Below are 18,589 nucleotides of genomic sequence, written 5' to 3'. Positions count from 1 at the left end.
TATGTTGTATTTTGGACCATGTTGTATTTTGGCAGGAAATACAACATAATCAAGGGAGTTTGTATAAAGAGCTTAATGGCTATTTGGACATGGGTCGTCGAGGGAAGCCAACACAAGGAAGGAGAGGACCAGAAGGGCTAGGAAGGGCCCAGGCCGATCGGCCTGAGACCCTCTGGGCCGATCAGCCTAGCCCATTCCAGGGCTCGGTCGACCTCCCGTTTCTTCAGCGTGAAGTCTACAATGATCTCTAGGGTTTTTTCACCGACATTGACCCAGATCCACCACCTATGGGAGACTATAAATACCCCCTCATGGACTTCAAGGAAGAAGAGTAGGACAAAGAGAGAGGAGAAAACACCATGTAAACACCATCCACCACCGCCACAAGGAGGAAAAACGGAGAGAAGATTGGGTCTACAAGAAGCCACGCGAAGCGGAGCACCAGAGGAGGGAGAAACCTCCCAAGCCGATCGGCTTAGAGCTGCCCAAGCCGATCGGCCTGCGGCTTTCCTGCCCCCGTTCATCGTCGTCTTCGGTCCAGTTGATCTACAGGGTGATCTCTACCCAAAATTCTGTCAATATGTGTTAGACCATGGGGTAAAGTCTCTATTTGTCCTCGAGGGTTGTATGGAGATCTTGATTTGTAATTGCTGAACCTCTTGTTTAAGATCTGTTTGTTATCTATCATATCTTGATGATGCTGTTTCATGCAATGGTTGGCCAGCGCTACTTTGGGTTACTTATTTGCTTACCTAGAATGATCATCATGCTATGTTCTTATCGTTTAATATTTGAGTACCCTCGTGTAGTGACAACGTGCGAGAGGGAAAGTGGGGCATGATTCACATCCACTCACGATAACACTTAGATCTAGTTCTTTCATGCATGGCGATTACATCTACAGGTGATCCTAGATTCCTAGGACAAGCGTTTTATCTATCTTGTTTACATTCATACTCTCTATCTGCCTTAATCTAGATTTCTCAGTTCTTTTATTAGTATAATCATATCATATACAAAGAACCTTAAGTTACATAGATTAGTGCTTAGTTAAGCGTGCAAATCCACTTGTTCCACAGATTGATAAACCTTGAGCGATTACTCCAAGGGAAGAGCTACAACTAATCTGTATGCTTGCGGTTCATAAATTGGCATGCTAACTGCCATCAAATGTCATGTTGAAAGATGATGATCGTTGCCGCTTTGTTTGCTTTTTGTGCTTGGTTATTGCACCATTGAACTAATGCTCTCTCTAACACAGTTTGAAATGATATAAATACCTGCTTATCTTTTTGTGGAGGTTATGATAACTTGAGACCCACATATATTTATCGCTCTCTCTTTTAAATAGATCAAAGGCTCATTTATTTTTTATTATCATTGCACTCACCTTGTCAATAATACTTCTTGCAATTGTTCTACCTATCCAAAGCCAAATATTTATATCATGATGAACCATAGACTGCATGATATATTTTTGGGTGAATTGATTCAGGATTTATTTCTGTGGTACGAGACTTACAAGCTGGTCATTCCCCTTTGGACCCTCTGAATTTTGGTGTGGACAATCCTCCAGAAGAATAAAATAATTTTCTGCAGAAGATTGAAGATTTTGTTACTTACATCAGCAGTTTATCTTTTTTCCTCTTTCATGCTTGAGGACGAGCATCGTTCAAGCATGGGGGAGAGTCATCGCACTATTTTTAACTACTGCTGAGTGAAGTACTATGTTGCAAGAAGTTCTTAGGAGAAAAAGAAAAAAAAATATATTGAGAAGAAAAGAAAGAAAAAAGGAAGGAAAAGGAATAAAAAATAAAAAATAAAAAGGAGAAAAAAAATAAAAGTACTCCTTAATTCTCCAAGCTTCATTGAAAATTCCAAAGTGCTCTCAAGATTGATCCATACTCATTTTCCAACCATATGCAATCCGATTTCAAGGACTTCATTTGTGTCTCGCGATCACCTTTTGCCCTTGCACATGTCCACTATCTGAAAGTGTGTGTTCATTTTCTCCCTCTCCATAAGCAATTATTTTTCATAACCTTTTTAACAAGTCTCGGTTAGATCCATCAGAAGTCTTTCTTATTTTGATAATATCCTGATTATAATATTTTGCTAGTACTAACCTTCCAAAGATCCAGATAAAGCCTTATACATATTTTTACGAGGGATGATAGGTTGGAACAGTTCTAGCACAGGTTCGAGAGACTTGATGAGCTGAGAAAATAATGAGCAGTTGCAATAAAGTTTAAATTGTTGATCTCGGTTCAGTTTCTTTTTGAAAAAATTTTATCGAAAATCTTCTGAGATTTGTTTAAAATTGAGAGCAAGTGATTAATACATTGTGGGAGGTGTGCTTAAATGATATCTACCCTCCATATTAGAAAAGACTGGTTACAACTTGAATACTAATTAAAAAAATATTATGAGAATATTATGTTTTCTTGTGCATGATCAAGTGCAGGATTGAACACCGAAGGGCAACGCTGATTTCTATTGAAGACTTACTTGAAGATGAGCAAGGTTTAAGCATGGGGGGATTGTTGACACTCATTATTGATATTTTTTTACCCATCTTTATCTTCAATAATAACATGAATTTAATACCTAAACTATTGATCATACCTAATAAACGGGTCATTTTCACATATGCAATATATTTTGGAGGATAGCCCATTTTGCAGGAAATTAAACTTAATGGAGCGTAATTGGGTAAAGCCCTGAACGAACCAGAGACAGATGAAGGCCACCAAGCCCAACTAGGGCTTAGGCCGATCGGCCTATAGAGGCCCACGTCGATCGACCTAGGGTCCTTAGGGCCCCTCTCATGCTCATTTTTTAGCAAGCAATCCTCCAGGATGACTTAAGGGCCAAGTTTGTAAAGATATGGCAAAATGAGTTCGGGATCAAAGAAGATCAAGCGGAGATATGAGTTATCAAGGATCAATCTTATCCTGAAGCTATCGACGTGCCAGGCCTACATGCAAGTGAAAAGAAGACTTCAGAATACCTGAGATGACTTGGAGATAAAGGGATGCGCGAGTGGGCAAAAGGAAGGCCCAGGACAATCGGCATGGGGTGTTCCTTCGCCCCCTCACCTTCCATCTGCCACAGATCCTCCAGACTATAAATACCCCATTTCTCCAATGAGGAAGCAGAAGGAGCTTGAGGGATACCACTTCGAAGAGACGAGGGTCGTGCAGTTGTATAGGGATTAGCGTAGCTAAGCCCTAGCTAACGTGGGAACCCTGCAAGGAAGATCCACGTTGGAGTTCTGGAGCTAGGATCATTAGATCAAGGTAGAATCCTTGTGGAGATCTGGTGATGTACAATCATTCATGGTGAAGTAATAGATATGTTCTTGTTCTTAGCGATCTAAGTGCCTCCTTCTATGGTTTTATGCTCTTTCGGACTTGCTTGCTTTTCAATCTATGATAGATTGCTTAGGATGTTTATATGGTCATGGTGACAGATTTGCATGCCTGATCTACTGATGAGTATAACATGTTCTTGTGATCGTGCCCTTAGATTACATATGCTGATAGAGGAGATCATGATAGGATCTTTCTTGTGTAAGATAGGGGTTTTCGGAAGCCAGACCGGAGGTGTAGATTTAAAGATACTTTTACTAAGATCATATCTGTATTGCTCTGCTATACATGCTCAGAACTACAACATATGCATGATCTAGGTTGCTCTAGATTGGTTACCTCTGCTCTATCTGTTATGTGTCTGTATATGCTAGATTAAATCTGAATCACTTATCAACAAAAGGCTTATACTAACAATGCTATTTGAAATAGATCTTGTATACTCTGAGGAAAGAGCTACAACTGATCGCTAAGGGGCCGCTTGGCAATCTTCCCATATATCATCCAGACCAAGCCTTTTTTATTTCACAGCGTCCTCAACAAACTGTTGGAGTTTATTCATGTCCTCAATTCTCTCAAACCTGTCACCATACAAGCACTCTAACAAATCAGGGGTTAGCTTAATTTCATCAAAATTGATAGAGGCATAGATCCACACCCTTATGGCAGCCGCAACGGGCCGATATGTGCTCTCTACAAGATTTTCACGTCAGTTTTTTGTCCCGCATGGAGGAAATAGAAGAAGCGGCTGTTGCTGAACCTGGCGAGAGCCGACAGCGCTCCCCGCCCACCTGCTCATCTCCATGCCTTACCTATCCCCGCTCCCCGTCTGCCTCTGCCTCTCTCCTTCAGTCCTTCCAGCCTCCACCCTCCAAGCCTCCACTCCACATATGAGGTGTCGCCCAGGTCATCGAGCACGGGCAAGGCGGGGCACGCGGCGTGGCCAACATGGGGGGTCAAAGGGGCAGTATGGCGCCACCTGCGTGTGTGTGGGCGCTGTCAGAAGCAAAGGTGAGGAGCGTGGTGGCCTAGTGGGGAGGGGGCAAGTTGCGGCCTCCGGCACTACGAGGAGGGAAGGCGGGGCTCAGCCACCGGCGCCCTGCACGATGAGGGAGGAGGCTGGGCGGCGGGCGCGGGCATGGAGCTGGTGGAGCGCTGCTCGGCCGCTAGTGCGCATGCAGACGGCGCGGCTGGCGGCGGAGGTCGGGAGTGGTGCCGCTTGCGCACATGACCGCGGGCGTGGCCGCAGTGGAGGCCGGGAGTGGCGCCGCATGCGTGCATGCTGGTGGGGGTGCCTGCGGCGGAGGCCAGGTGCGGGGCCACCGGAGCATGGCCGCTGTCGTGGGCGGACTCCATCCAGGGACGGAGCTTGGCCTCAGCGCCGCCACGCAGTAACGCAAAGGAGAAGCGGCCCGCTGGCTTAGGGCGCGGCCCACCGGCGAGCAGCAGCGGACGAAGGTGAAGGCGTGCTGCCGGGATAGGGGAGATGGGGAAGACAGGAAGGGAGAGGATGGAAAGGGAAGAGAGAGAGGAGGGAAGGATTAAAGAAATCCTGGCGCGTGGGACCCACTAAATTTTGAAATAAATGATATAGCTGATCTGTTTAGTAACTAGTCTACAATTATTACCTATAGCTGATGTGGACACGTCATAGACAGGTGGCTTTCTATAACTGTTGCGGGCGACTATCTCGTCATTGTATAGAACACGAGCTTATGTGGTCTTGCCAACACCACCGTTACCAACAACTGCGAAGACCGACAAATCCTCCTGTCTCTGCCATAGATTCTGGGTTCAGGGATCAAAGGAGTTGTCTCAAGTCCGTGTCTGCAGCAGATTTCATTCAGAGAGCAAGCAAGTCAAGCTCCTCATGTCTGAGAGCTTTGCGTGCATAATGTTGCATTTGACTGAGCGGATTGACATGATGTGATATCCTACGTAGGATGTCATCCTTGTTGTCTAGTTCCACCCCAGGCATCAAAGATTTTGCTTCTTCTTTGTACGTTACGAGCTGAAGTTCTGATGAATCTGAGGCTGATGGGTCAGTATTAGAGCTGTTCTGCTGAAATACATCACAGTTTGTTCCATCTGAACAACCTAGCTTCGTCTGCCGAGGCCTGCATGCCATTCACTCAGTATGGTTACCCAAGTACTAGAAATAAAATTAAAAAGAAGAAATAAATAGATGCTTGCATATACAAATTTTCTCAACGAAAGAAAAGGAAGAGAGAAAACAATGTGCTCTTGTTTAAGCCTAAGTGCTAGCTGCATTTTATTCCAATAATGCCGACAGCATTTCTCTAGTTAACTTGAAGTTTGGGATCTGGAACATCCAACATGTCCGATTAAGAAGTTTAATATAACACAAGTTTCTTGCAATAATACAACTGAGTCCGAAATCAAATTTGGCAGAAACTAACTGAGAGCCTGAATTACCATCTGATCCAACACCACACGTGCGGGAAGCATCACAAATTAACTGAACTAGGCAGACCAAGGAGACTGAAGAGTGAAGACTGCAAACCCAAAATATACAGTACCATATGGAAATACCAATAGAGGAGGAAGCTACCGTCCGCAACCGCCACCATGTTTACTGACGCATGCAATGGCGCACATGGAGGACCAGAGCTGAAGCATGCAGTGCCAAACCCGGTTTAACTGATCCGCAAGGACTACCATAGTTTGAAAACTTCAAAAACCTTGTTTGTAGATTTATCCTGGAAAATATTTTGATAACCTTTTATTTTACTAGAAAATAGCGACAAAAGGATGAGACCGTGTCATCATGTGTCCAAACTTATTTTCTTTGGTTTCTGCATCATCCATCCATGTTTCTTGTGAAGATCATAAACCCAAATGCCCGTTTGATTTGATCTCTCCATTTTCTTCGTAGAAAGGGGGAATCCAAAATCTCTATTTTCTGACGATGTGACTAACCTGCCACCCAGCGACGGCCTCCTCAGCAGCTGCTTCCACGGTTCCACCACCTCGGTCCGTATGCGGCGGCGGTCCTCCAGCTCGTTGACGAGGGTGTCCACGTCGAACACCTCGTAGTCTAGCTCCCTGAAGAATCCCTCCAACGCCTTGTTCTCCGGCTCCTCCTTCCCGCGTGCCAAGCTGAGGACCAGCTTGGTCTCATCAAGAACCGCGGCGAGACCGTCCACCTCGCGGCCGATGCCGGCGCGCACCGACCACGCCCGCAATGAGCTGCCGGCGCCAGCACCGACGGCCGACGACAACGTCGGCCCGACCGGCAGGTCCATGTCCATCTTCTTTCCGGCCAGTTCGTTGTGAAAGTTTGGTTGGTCGCTGGCGAATATCAACGGCGATATATAGAAGAGAGGCCTCCATTTTGAAGGCGTGTATTCTGTTGGTGCCAGTTTGGTTCCCTTGGGCGAGGCGAGCCATGACGGGTCCGCCCGGCCTTTATCTCTATCCGGCGTGCGTGTTGAACCTTGCGGCATTTTTTGGCCACTTTCATTATTGTCAATCTCTGTCTCCGCCTCTCGGGATAATATCTCACCTGGACGCTATGTTAGTGTTTCTTAGTAGCTACTCCATCCATCCTAAATTGTACTCCCTCCGTCCAAAAAAATCATTCTGCGATTTAAAATTTGTCCAATGAATCATGAATCTATGAACTTTTACTTGCATTGTATTTATTCGAATTTTTTCTGATCTTTTCATTCAATTCCTGTCGTCATCGCATTATTGCAAATTCCAAAATGCAATTTTCGATCATTATACACAATTTTAGCATGTGTGCATTAGGAATACAACAGTTAATTAGCACCAAATATAGCTAATAAATAGGGCCAATCAAGATCATTTTACCTCTTGTTAATATGTCCTAAAATTTCTAGAATGACTTATTTTTGGGACGGAGGAAGTAGGTCGTTTTAATGTTTCTAGGTATATAGCTTTTGTTATGCATCTAAATGTATACTATGTCTAGATACATAGTAAAAGCTATGAATCTATACATGCCAAAGCGACCTATAATTTAGGATGACAAAGGAAGTATACGTTTCTTGATTAAAAAGAAGAAAAGAAGTCAAGAATATTTACTATTCCTTTATTTTTGAAAAAAATCACCCTACGTATATATTGGCCCTTGGGTATACAACCTCATCAGTTAGAAGCACTTGATCATGATGATTCAGAACAAATGGATGGGAAAGAAATTTGGGAGAAAACTGCCTTTGTCTTCCTGTATCTCATAATAGATTCGATGTGCGTATTTAGTTTGTATCTAAAAGCAACCATCACCAGGTGCTCAAGTCTCATACAAATTTTCCCTATTTCAAAATTAAGCATGCGTTTGGTTTGAAGGTTGAACTGGATGGGACAGGTCAGATCCAAATGGATCACCGTTTGGACGGAGATTCATGTGGATTGGGACATACCTCGAAGGGAATATATCGTGTAGATGCAGAGCTCCGCCGCTAGGTGGGGCAAGCTCTGCCTGAGTGAGTTGGGACCAGCCCGAGGTGTATTGGGGGCACGAGCTACAGCGGCCGACGCTGTGGAGGAACAGGGTGGAGAGGTGTGAGGGGTGGAGATGTGACACCCGGCTCAAATTTGGATGGCTCAGTAGTGACCTATGAGCGCAGGTATGCATGTTTAGTACCACTTTGTTAGTTGAGCAAGAGCAGAACCAACTTATAAGCCTTTGACCACAAGCCATAGCACCTTTGGGTTAACCCTTTTATACGAAACAAGAACGAAAGTGTAAGTACAGTGCTATGTGTACATGTGCCCGCCCCCTCGTAATGTTTGGGCGGGACAGCTTTGGAGAACGGAGTGTTACAAGTGGTATCAGAGCTAACCCTTGCGGTTGCGCGTACGGGTCAGTGTGCAGGCATATGACGCATGTCGTGTGTGGGCTTTAGATGGGACACACGGCATGACATATGGCGCCGGCAATGGACGTACGGTCGTGCGCTAAGTGTGGGTGAGTTGGACCAACGAGGACGTCGGGTTCTTTGAGGGGGGGTGTATGTGGCACCCGGTCCAATTTTGGATGGCCCAGTAGTGGCCCATGAGCATAGGTGCGCATATTTAGTACCACCTTGCTAGTTAAGCAAGGGTGGAGCTAACTTATAAACCTCTGTCCACCAGCCATAGCACCTTCGGGTTAACTCTTTTACACGAAGCGACGACAAAAGTATAAGTAGGATGATATGTATATGCGTGCCCGCCCCTCAAAAGGGTTGGGCGGTGCAGCTTTGGAGGACGGGGTATTACTGGAGGGCGGCGGGGGAGGATGGCACAATAGAGAGGTGACATGGTGAAGGAGGGCGCGTTGAGGAAGCGTCACAAGAAGATAAGGCAGGCTAAAAGAAAACAAATGTAAGGGAAATTAGGATAGCACATGAGATCCATGGATGACAGATGGGATTAACCGTGGTTAACGGTATTAAATCTCACCTTTCAAAAAAACCAAGATGGACACATCCCTCCCAACCAAACACAAGACGGATTGAACCTGACCAAGAAAAGTAGGATGAATCCAACACATCTCATTTGATCCCAAATCAAACACACGCTGAACTTCCTCTGATTTGCCCTCCGGCAAAACAATGGGGAACATAGCAAAGCTATAGTTTGGTTTTGGCACAAAACTTGGGTGGATTCATAAGGGTAGCCGCTACTTAATAATAATAAGCTTTACATTATAAGGGGTTCCCGGCCGGCCGGAAAGTCGCCGTCGTTGTTCGTTGTACAGTTCCTGCACGCACGCAGGCAGTGCCCAGTAACCAACCAATCACACACATAGAACATCATCCACACTCCCAGCACAGCCCCATCTCCTGTCTCGTCTCATCCTCTTCTCTCACAATCATCTCAGCTCAAGGGTAGATCGTTCTGGGGATGATGATGTCGCCGATGTTGTTGTGCCACGGGTCGGCGAGGTGGGTAGCCAGGTTCTCCAGCGGCCCGGTGCCGGGGTACGCCGACTGCTGCACGCAGAACCCCACGAACGCCAACATCGCAAGCCGGCCTGCTCATCATCATGCACAATCGTTTAGACGATGCCCAGTGGTTAGCGTATGATCAATGGAGTGGGAGGCTGTCACTACAACAACGAGATCATATAGTACACAAAACCAGGAGACTCACCGTTCTTGATCTCCTTGAGCTTGTACTCCTCGAACTTGACGGGGTCCTTGGAGAAGCCGAGCGGGTCGAAGGCGCCGCCGGGGTACTTCTTCTTCTCGGGGTCCTTCTCCATGGTGCGCTGGTGCTCGGCGAAGGCGATGGCCACGAATTCGATCACCAGGATGGTGGGCAGCGTGCCCCACGGCACCGGGTTGCCCAGGTATGTGGCCTGCCCGCCGGGGACGGCCGCCCACTCCTGCGCCTTCACCCAGTTGCCAAGGCCCAGCGCCTCAGGCACCAAGATCCCGGGCTGCATGCCACACAATTGCAAAGCTCATCTGTCAGGTCCATGCCATAGTTCATGACATGATCGTAAGTAATCAGAGAGGCAGCACAGCGGCGTACCACGGCGAGCATGGCCCAGCGGCAGTGGTAGACCTCGGACTCCTTGAACCGCTCGAAGTTCTCCGGAACGGTGGCGAGGCCCAGGGGGTCGAAGCCGAAGTCCCTGGAAAACAGACACAAGCATCGTCAGTCATCACTCGTCAGTTCATCAGCCTCGACGCCGGCGTCGTCGTGGTGATTGGCCGTGAGTATTACCCAGGAGAGGAGCCGTCGAGGTGGGCGGGGCGGGGCTGGCCGGGCATCCACTCGGCGGACATGGTGACGCGGCCGGAGGTGGTGGCGTTGGCGCAGAACGGCAGCCGGCCGGAGCGGGACGACGGCGCCAGCAGGCTGGGCACGCCCACGGCGCTGCAGCTCCGGAGCCCGCTCGACGACGCCATCACCATTGCCGCTTGCTGATCCTGAGGTGACGGGGAGACGAGAGGAGGGAGGGAGGACAAGTGGCGTTTGAGAGCGGAGCAGAATCTGCGGCTGCTATTAAGAGCACGAGCACGAGCACGAGCGGCCGGAGAGGAGACGGAGCGGGATGGGGATATCCAAATGCCGCCCGCCATTGGGCGCAATATCTGTGCGCCCGAGCGTCATTGGGCCACGTAGGATCGGGGTATCTTTGGCCGGCCGACGTGGCATGGCCCCCCTCCCGGAAGAGGTGAGGCATCATGCTTGCAATGGGCTCAGGGCCGTGAGCTGCAGTCCACATGTGTGGCTTTGCTGGTTGAGTGAGTGGAATATCTACAGAACTCGATGAAACTTTTTATCCACCAATCCAAAAGGTGAAGGGGGGGGGGGGGGGGGGGGGGGGGGCAGATATTCTATTTCTCCCCTGGTTGTAAATTTTGCTCTAGTCGTTGTATTTCTTTAGCAAATAGGTCTAGAATCGTATTAGAAATGGCGAAGAATTACACTCATATATTGCTATCCCTAAGAAATAAAGAAATTATTACAAGGACAGCACACGCTAGGTCTCGTACATTTGACAGCAACTATGATGAGGAACCATATCCTTGATAGCCAAAATTGAAAACACCTTAACTGGAACTGAAGTTCTTGAAATCATAAACATTTATTTATTATTTACCGGTTCTGCGGTTCATATGTATCTAGTTTTGACCATTAAGAAACAACTGTTTTGAGTTGTTTAGGTGAAAATGACGTCATTGGATTGACCATCTCCTTCTTCCATATTGTAATGATTTTTAACAAAATTTTATTAAAAAGTTGTGGCGGAATTTTATATTACCTCAATCAACTAACCCCAGTGAAGTTGAGAGAATTTTCGCCTTCCTTGGCGACTCGGGGGCGCTCGCCGCCACCCCCAAACCCTAGCGTCGGTGGCCGCCACCACCGGCGGGCCGGCGGACGGCGGCCCGTGGCGGGATCGAAGTAAGCCCCGCACGCCCTCTCCCTCCCTTCCTTCCTTTCCTCCTCCTCTCCCCTTCAAGGTCACCATGGTCATGGGGTTGTTGCTCGTCGCTGGTGAGGGTGGTCTCCGGCCACCACACGCCGGATCCGACCTCCCCTGCTTCGGATCCACCTGTGCTTCGCCTGGCCATCACCTCGAGGCCGCCAGGGTGCTCGTGTCGCCATCGCCCCCGCCGCCACCGCGGGTCGGTCCGCCCCCACCTCCACACCCGGCACCACCACCTTCGCCCCGACACTAGCAGGCTGCGGCGCGGCTCGGCTGCGCCGGCGCCTAGCCTGGTCTCACTAGCCTAGGTCATTGCCCCTACGCGCTGCCGTTGCCTCCCCTGCCTCCGGCGTCAACCGGTCGCAGAAGGTGCTAGAGCTTGGCTCGTCGCACCTTCGTTCATGGGTGCACCTGCATTTCGTTCCTTCCTCCCTGATCCTCCCATCTTCATCCCTGGTGGCTGCAGCGGGTACCTCACCTGAGGCTAGCTTTGGCAGCCCCACAGCCACCCCGTGGTGGCCGGATCTACGACTACCACCACCGGATCCGCAGGCGACGGTGAGCGAAAAGGAATCTCCGAAGATCGATCAGGTGATGGTGGCGGCGGGCTGCGGCGGGCTGCTGCGATCGCGTGCAGGGGCGTGGCAGCTTGTGGCGTCGGCGGCGTCTGCTTCGGGCGTGCGTGGGTGAAGCAGCCCTCGCTAGTGGCAGTGGAGTATGCAGCGGCCGCGTGCTACTACGGGGCTCGCGCGCACCTCCCCCTTCTCCTCCCCTGGTCGCGCTCCTCCCCTCCTCACCCCCACCACACCCATACCCCAACACACCAAGGTCAGATCGCTTCTTCTCGCTGGCGTGAGCCCCTCTAGCATGCCCGCCTGTTCCCCCTTCGGTCGCTTGGTCGCTCCTTGGTCGTTTTTTGGTCGTCGTGATAGCGGTCCCTCTCTACTGTGCCTGCGGATGTTCCTTATCATCGTCGTTGTGGATAGCTCGGTGCCATCCCATCGCTTTGGCTCTCATCTAGGCCTTGGCGGTCGGTTGTGTGGAGTTGGTTCTAGGGCCTTTAGCAAAAGCCTTGCCTGGCATTTGTCGGTGCTGACAACAGTTGCGCTTTTCAACGTAGCTCACCTCCCTGGGGGCGTTGTTGCGACCGTCAAATCCATTTGGTTTTGCCAAGTAAAGACTTGGTCTGCTCATCCGTGGACAGACGGACGATGCTGGCGTTGGCGTTGCTTTCTTCTTGAAGGCATCGTCTTGCATGACCTCCTCACTCTTCTTCCGATGACTCTGGGTTGTTAGGCAAGCGATAATGTGTGTGTGTTCATGGTATCTTTCTCTCTTGCATGCATCAGTCGTCTTAGGTTGTATTTAGTGTGGTGATGGTGAGGTGGTTTTCTTCTCTGTTGTGGTGTTTATGTTGTTTATTGTTGATCGTGGCTCTTGTAACTCTGCATTTTAGATTTCTCCTGAAGTTACATCGTGTATTCTCTTCTAAGAAGAAAAACATGCTATGCATGTAAAAAAAAAAGAGGTTGAGGGAAAAATTATCGTAGGCATCTGGCAAACATGTTATACGAAAAAATAAGGCCCTAAATTAGTAAAGGAGCAACGCTATTCCCAAGGTTGGGTGTTGACACAATATTTGTTTGGGTCAACATTATATTACTTTGGATGAACTTAAGCACGTGGGGGTAAAACAACTTGTGTTTATAAGGTTTGGGAGCCCTTTTTCTGACAGAAAAATGTGTTCAAGCAGGATATTTTTCTCCTTGAGTCTTAACCAAGAGTTCCTGATCAGGGAACTTGCACGCTTGGGTGCATTACTGAGGTCAAACTGGTGAGGTGGAATGGTGGATACCTCTCTCCAAAGGTACACGGTGCGGAAGCACAGTGTGTTACATGGCGTTGTGCCATTTGTCCGCCAGCAGGAACAGAGGTTGCAAATTGTTTAGTTGTATTGCAAATCTGCAACCACTGTGCATCCATCCTTCTACGGGTTTTGGTGGTTCGATTGCAGTTTGGGCCTCATTGGATGTAGGTCCTTCGAATAGGAATACGATCGTTAAGCTTAAGCACCACCAATATGACAATCTGCAACTGCAATGAGCAGCTTTGGCTCTGTGTATTTTGGGACAGGGCCGTGCTCGTCTTCGCCACACATTTAAGCAAGCTCACAGATGCGCTGGGCTCGCCCCGTACATGGGCCCAAACCGGCCATGTTCTTTCTATCATATGCCGTCTCCTCACGCCAACTTTGAAAAACTCATCTTCGGTGGTAGTTAAAGCTACCAGGCCCACTCCATCTCGGAGTCACCAGAATTTCAAGAAAACAAAATGAGAAAAAAAAAACAATGCAGACTAAGATGAAACATCCAAATCTAAAATAATGGAGGACACTGGAACTTGTCAACTCTGTCCTTGCTGATATGATTTAAATTTTTCACAATAATGCGGGAGCCTTTACTCTTGCTATGAATGCGCTCACTCTGTCATAAAATTGTGGTCTGGGGATTGTGCAGGACCACGTGCAAAACCGGTCTTTCCAAAAGTTTCCCTCACGAGTACATTGTTTACTATCCGCGAGTCAGAAATTAAGGATTGTAACTTCGGTAAGCATATAGTCAAGCTAATTACATAACTCTGGGAAAAAGTATCTTAGGACTTAGGCTAATTAAACTTTGATTTTACCTACGTTTGACTATATGTTTTGGTCCGAATATCTACGAGCAATTCCAACATGGCCATCTCCGTCCCCAAAGTTAAAATTTAGTAAGTCTACTAGATCCAACAAAGTTGCTAACCGGATGACCAACCATTCCAGCTTGCCAAATGCTCCCTCACGCTCTCCAAATTGGCAAGCGAATTTGGCTTATCAAATGTGGATCCTACGCAAAATAATGGCAAAATGGAGAGTCTGTTGTAGCGCAAAATGGAGAGGTTGTTGGAGTAGATGGAGAATGTAGAAAGTGTAAATTTTTAGGGTTAGAATTTAGAAAGTAGGAAATGGATTCTCTGTTTGTACAATTTAGCCCATGTTTGACATGGCTTATTTTGGTTTCGACTTCACTTGTTTTACGCAAATCGAGGTACTATAGCTTCAAGCTATTTTGTAAGCGGGGGCTGGTGAAGCCAGCTTTTTTGGCTTCATCGACTTTGGCTTCATCAGTAAAGTTGTTTTGGAAGAAACCCTCCCAAACGATCCCTCATTATGGAGAGAAATCCTTTTGATAAGTGGCTAGAGAGTCAAATGGAGAGATAAAAATAGTCATGCTATTGGAGTTGCTCTAAGGAAACACAATTGCGAACTAAAGTAGTAATAAGTTATTATATTATCCATGCACATATTAAATTGATGTACTATTGATCTATCGAATGTGTGTAAATTCCATACAATTCTCACTATATGATGCCGTATGTGCATGTGAACCAAACAAATATCAAGAAGGAATGTAGTAACGAATTGCCTTCTACATTGAGTTTTTACATATATGTACAGTCGATAATGTACTGCCAACAATGTATTGAAATACACTAAATCTTTAGTCAATGTTGTGCTTCGAAAACTATGTCAATGTCCAAGGTTATTCTTTTCTTTCTAACACACTAAGGCTTAATTGTAAATTTAATTCATACATTTATTTTGTTGTATATGAAAGTTTCATAGTACTACAATTTTTCCATTGATGTGCAGTATTAGCGACATAATCTGTTGCCAGATTTTTCGTTGTAATAACTTTCAGATCATTATGTCTTAAAAAAAAGCTAATCCCTCCGTTCCTAATTGTAGGTCGTTTTTGCTTTTCTAAGTTCATAGATATTATTACGCACTAGATACATGTCTAGATGCATAATAATATCTAGATGCATAATAATATCTATGAACCTAAAAAAGCTAAAACGACCTACAATTTGAAACGGAAAGAGTAATGACCAAAGCTGCATATCGATGCCATCTATTCCAGAAGTATAACTTTTTATAAGTGCAGTAATTGACTAATATAGACGTGCTATTTCTATAGAACATCCTCTGATTTTGCTGTTACTATGGAAAATGTTCAAATCAAGTTTAGAGACCTTAAACAATAACATTATGGCGATTGGATCAGCTTCGACAACACATGTAAGAACATCTGAAAGCACTTATTTTGATTCAGGAACACGCCCATCAACAAACAAACGAACACATTCAATAGAGAGTTTGAAATTGGAATTTGTATAGACCTATTAACCAAGTGTTTTCCTCGAAAAAAAAAAGAATAATGACAAAGAGTTGAAACAACCAGCCTTTGCGGCCTATGAAACATGCTGATGGATCTTGGCAGCAGCAGGTGTCATTACTAGCCCCTGGTTTCGTTGTTCCCTGGCTGTCAGTCTTGGGATCCTTGCTGCCCCTTCTCTCACCTTTCGATGTCCCCGAGAGCACGAGAAAAAGATTACAAGTGACCTTGTCACTACGCGGGCACTAGTAATTAAAGTCGAGGCCACCGTAATTATATATAATATATATATATAAATCGGCATCTGTCAGGGGCTACTGCAGCAGCCCCCAGTGGGGGAGTGGAGTGCAGCTCACTCGTTTTCAACGGTTGGTAAACAAAGCGCAAAACTGAGCAACCGAGTGACAGCTCCACAAAAAAGCAACTCCAGCAAGCAAGCGCAGGCCTCTCCTTCTCTCTCATCGCGTGGTGTGTACAGTGTCCTGCGGCTGCTGTCCCGCAGGGGAGCTCACGGCTACTGTTAGAGCTCAAGCACCAAGGCTCCATAGTCTCCCTCCATACCCCAGTTACCAACAGCACCACTGGTAGCCTAGTACCACCCGCCTGCTGGTTCAAGAATCTTCCTGCTTTCCCCAAACAGCACCAACCTTTGTCTATGGCTTCTGCTTCTTGATCTGTGGTGGGTCTCCCGGTGTCTCAATCTCAATCCAAGATCAGTGCCAATCTATCTCAGGCACCTTTTCCCCTTCGGTGCTAGCAAAAAAAATCCCATCTTTTGACCGCTGGAGCTTGGGAAATGGGTTTTGCAGCAGGATGTTTCTTCGAGGCATACTAATTTGATGCAAGGTCAGCTTCTTTCTATCTCCTCTATTGCTTATTAAACCACTTGAGTGGTTCCGCTCTAATCTGTTCTTAACATTTCTGGATTGTATTGATGCATTCCCATCTGAGGTTAGAGATTTATTTCGGATATTTGTTTCTTGAGCTTATTGATATGGATCTAAGTACAGCTCTGTGATTAATCTATCATCCATTCTTGAATATTCAATCCTTTTCTAGTTGGGTTTTACAGTAGGTTCATCGATATTTCTCGTGCAGATTTTTAGATTGTATTGGCTGCACTGTCCTAGAGCAAAGGTTCTTACCAGTGAGATATTTTGTTCCAAAAAGGAAGCAACAAGATAAAAAGAATAGGCCGCATCTAGATATCTTCTTCAAAGCTTGTAGCTTCAGCTGTTGCCTGGTACACACATCTGCAACCTCTGCTGAATTGAATCAATGGGTAGGGGGAGAGGCAGAGGGAGGAAGCAGCTCAGCAATGGCAGGAACCATGAGGACAAGGGGAGCAGCGGTGAGGAGGTCGTCGTGCCAGCAAGGAAGAGGAGGGGGCGGCCCCAGAAGCGTGTCGCCGCTGAGAAGATCATTGAAGCGGAGGTGAAAAAGTTGGAGGCCGATGATGGCGATGAGGACTATGTGGTGGGAGCAGGGGATGGTGCCAAACTTAAGGGTTCAAGAACAGAGCATGCTTCTGCAGGAGTTGGTAGCAACAAGAGGAACAGGGTGCCCAAGGAAGAAGAAGATGGTTCAAATCTTGACATGGAGGAGAACAGCTCGAGCACTCGATCTAGCAATGATGAGTCCACCAGGTCCAATGGGTTCCGGCAGTCAGGGAGCCGTCGGAAGAGCACGCCACGGCGGGCAGCTGAGGCGGGGCTATAGTTGAATTGGAATGGAATTCTTGGGTATCAATTAGGCAGCTGCTCTTCAATTTTGCCACCTTCATATTTTTTAGTAGTAATCTTCAATTTTGTGTCATCTTGGTGTTTGCTAGGTCCTACATGAGTGTAAACATATACTGATTGCAAAGTCATCAGAAGTTTTGCTTATGTCGAAGAAAATGTATGAACTACTGGAGCTCCACATCTAGTTGCTATATGCTACTGTGTTATGCATGTTTTCTTCTCTTATGGACAGGTTGAATAGTGAACTGATTGGTAAGCACCATGTTTTGCTTCACATCAACAAACTGTGCTAGCACAATTCCTCGCAACTTTCATTCTGCCAATGGGCCTTTTCATTGCCATTTTATCACAGTTATGATTGTTTGGATGTATCATGAGTTCCTAGTTCTTACCAAATCAGGATATCATGAGTTTTGACTTGGCCTGCCCACCTATGCCAAGACTGGAATGTTTGTTCTGCTCAAAGCTGAAGCATGCAGATCTTGGATTATATGAATTTTGTTTGTTTGGCATCCATTCTGGCTTGTAGCTGTTAAAGAGTGAAAAATCATGTAACTGTAGGACTGAATTTCAGATGCTGGCTTAGATGTAATCTCCTAGCAGCTGTTACTGTGAGCCAGTAGTCCAGCACTACGTTAATGGAGCCCTCAGGCTTCAGGTGTTGGTGAATTAGCAATCCGTATCATCTTGAGAGCTAATGATTCTGAAGTGATGATGTTGTCAAAGAATGTGGCATTACAATTATTTTGTGGCTGTTGTGTGCAGTATAATAGCACAAATACTTGGCTCCCTTCTGAATGAATCAACAGTGAAGCTAGCTAGCTACAAGCCCACAACCAACCTAATTCACCACCACTACTCAGTGGTATCATTGTCGTGCAATAACAATGAAAGAAGGGCTCAGACACCATGATAGTGTTTTCCACTTAACTCTTTGATTGTTTGAGGAATGTGACGCAACAAACCATCCTATCCTAGACTGCTTATTTGGTTTAAGCGTAGAACACATTGGTCCAAAACCATCGGATTCATCAGGAACATAATACTTACCAATAATGTCTCATCGAAAGCAAATGTACTTGATGTAAGATAAGAGTGGTGTTGTCCCATCCAAACATAGGATGGTACCGGACAGATCTACGACTCATCCGTTCCAAAAACCAAACACTCCGATTGTGTCTCTCCATTCTTGCACATGTCTGAATGTTTGTAACCACATGAGTCACATCAAAATTCATAAAGTTTCGACCATAATCTAGAACTTGGCCAGTGGAGACAAAACTTTGCAATGTCATTTCAAGTTCCACTTGTCCAGAATGCAGTGCACCGTGCCGGATTTGGCAA

The 18,589-nt window shown here is 46.6% G+C and overlaps 2 protein-coding genes across 2 annotated transcripts; one reads left to right on the top strand and one right to left on the bottom strand.

The window, feature by feature from the left end:
• Nucleotides 1-9,004: 9,004 nt before the first annotated feature.
• Nucleotides 9,005-10,334, bottom strand: LOC117853799 (chlorophyll a-b binding protein 1B-21, chloroplastic). Its single transcript, XM_034736086.2, has 4 exons — nucleotides 10,077-10,334; nucleotides 9,882-9,984; nucleotides 9,498-9,786; nucleotides 9,005-9,378 (listed from the first exon to the last, which is right to left on the bottom strand). Exons 1-4 carry the CDS (start codon nucleotides 10,265-10,267, stop codon nucleotides 9,227-9,229), a joined length of 735 nt encoding a protein of 244 aa, XP_034591977.1. The 5' UTR covers nucleotides 10,268-10,334; the 3' UTR covers nucleotides 9,005-9,226.
• A 5,511-nt stretch (nucleotides 10,335-15,845) lies between these two features.
• Nucleotides 15,846-17,455, top strand: LOC117851842 (uncharacterized). Its single transcript, XM_034733745.2, has 2 exons — nucleotides 15,846-16,349; nucleotides 16,602-17,455. Exon 2 carries the CDS (start codon nucleotides 16,782-16,784, stop codon nucleotides 17,220-17,222), a length of 441 nt encoding a protein of 146 aa, XP_034589636.1. The 5' UTR covers nucleotides 15,846-16,349; nucleotides 16,602-16,781; the 3' UTR covers nucleotides 17,223-17,455.
• The last annotated feature ends 1,134 nt before the right edge of the window (nucleotides 17,456-18,589 follow it).

Source organism: Setaria viridis, chromosome 4 (assembly GCF_005286985.2).
Source record: "Setaria viridis chromosome 4, Setaria_viridis_v4.0, whole genome shotgun sequence".
Taxonomy (NCBI): Eukaryota; Viridiplantae; Streptophyta; class Magnoliopsida; order Poales; family Poaceae; genus Setaria; species Setaria viridis.
Note: the sequence above shows the minus strand (reverse complement) of the source record. Positions and strands in the feature narration are given on the sequence as shown.

Excerpts from the sequence above, each read along its gene's own strand:
- LOC117853799 (XM_034736086.2), bottom strand. The coding sequence starts at position 10,267 with ATGGTGATGGCGTCGTCGAGCGGGCTCCGGAGCTGCAGCGCCGTGGGC. Across the intron at positions 9,787-9,881 it reads GCTGGGCCATGCTCGCCGTG|CCCGGGATCTTGGTGCCTGA; the intron begins GTACGCCGCTGT and ends TGTGGCATGCAG. Across the intron at positions 9,379-9,497 it reads GCTCAAGGAGATCAAGAACG|GCCGGCTTGCGATGTTGGCG; the intron begins GTGAGTCTCCTG and ends GATGATGAGCAG.
- LOC117851842 (XM_034733745.2), top strand. The coding sequence starts at position 16,782 with ATGGGTAGGGGGAGAGGCAGAGGGAGGAAGCAGCTCAGCAATGGCAGG.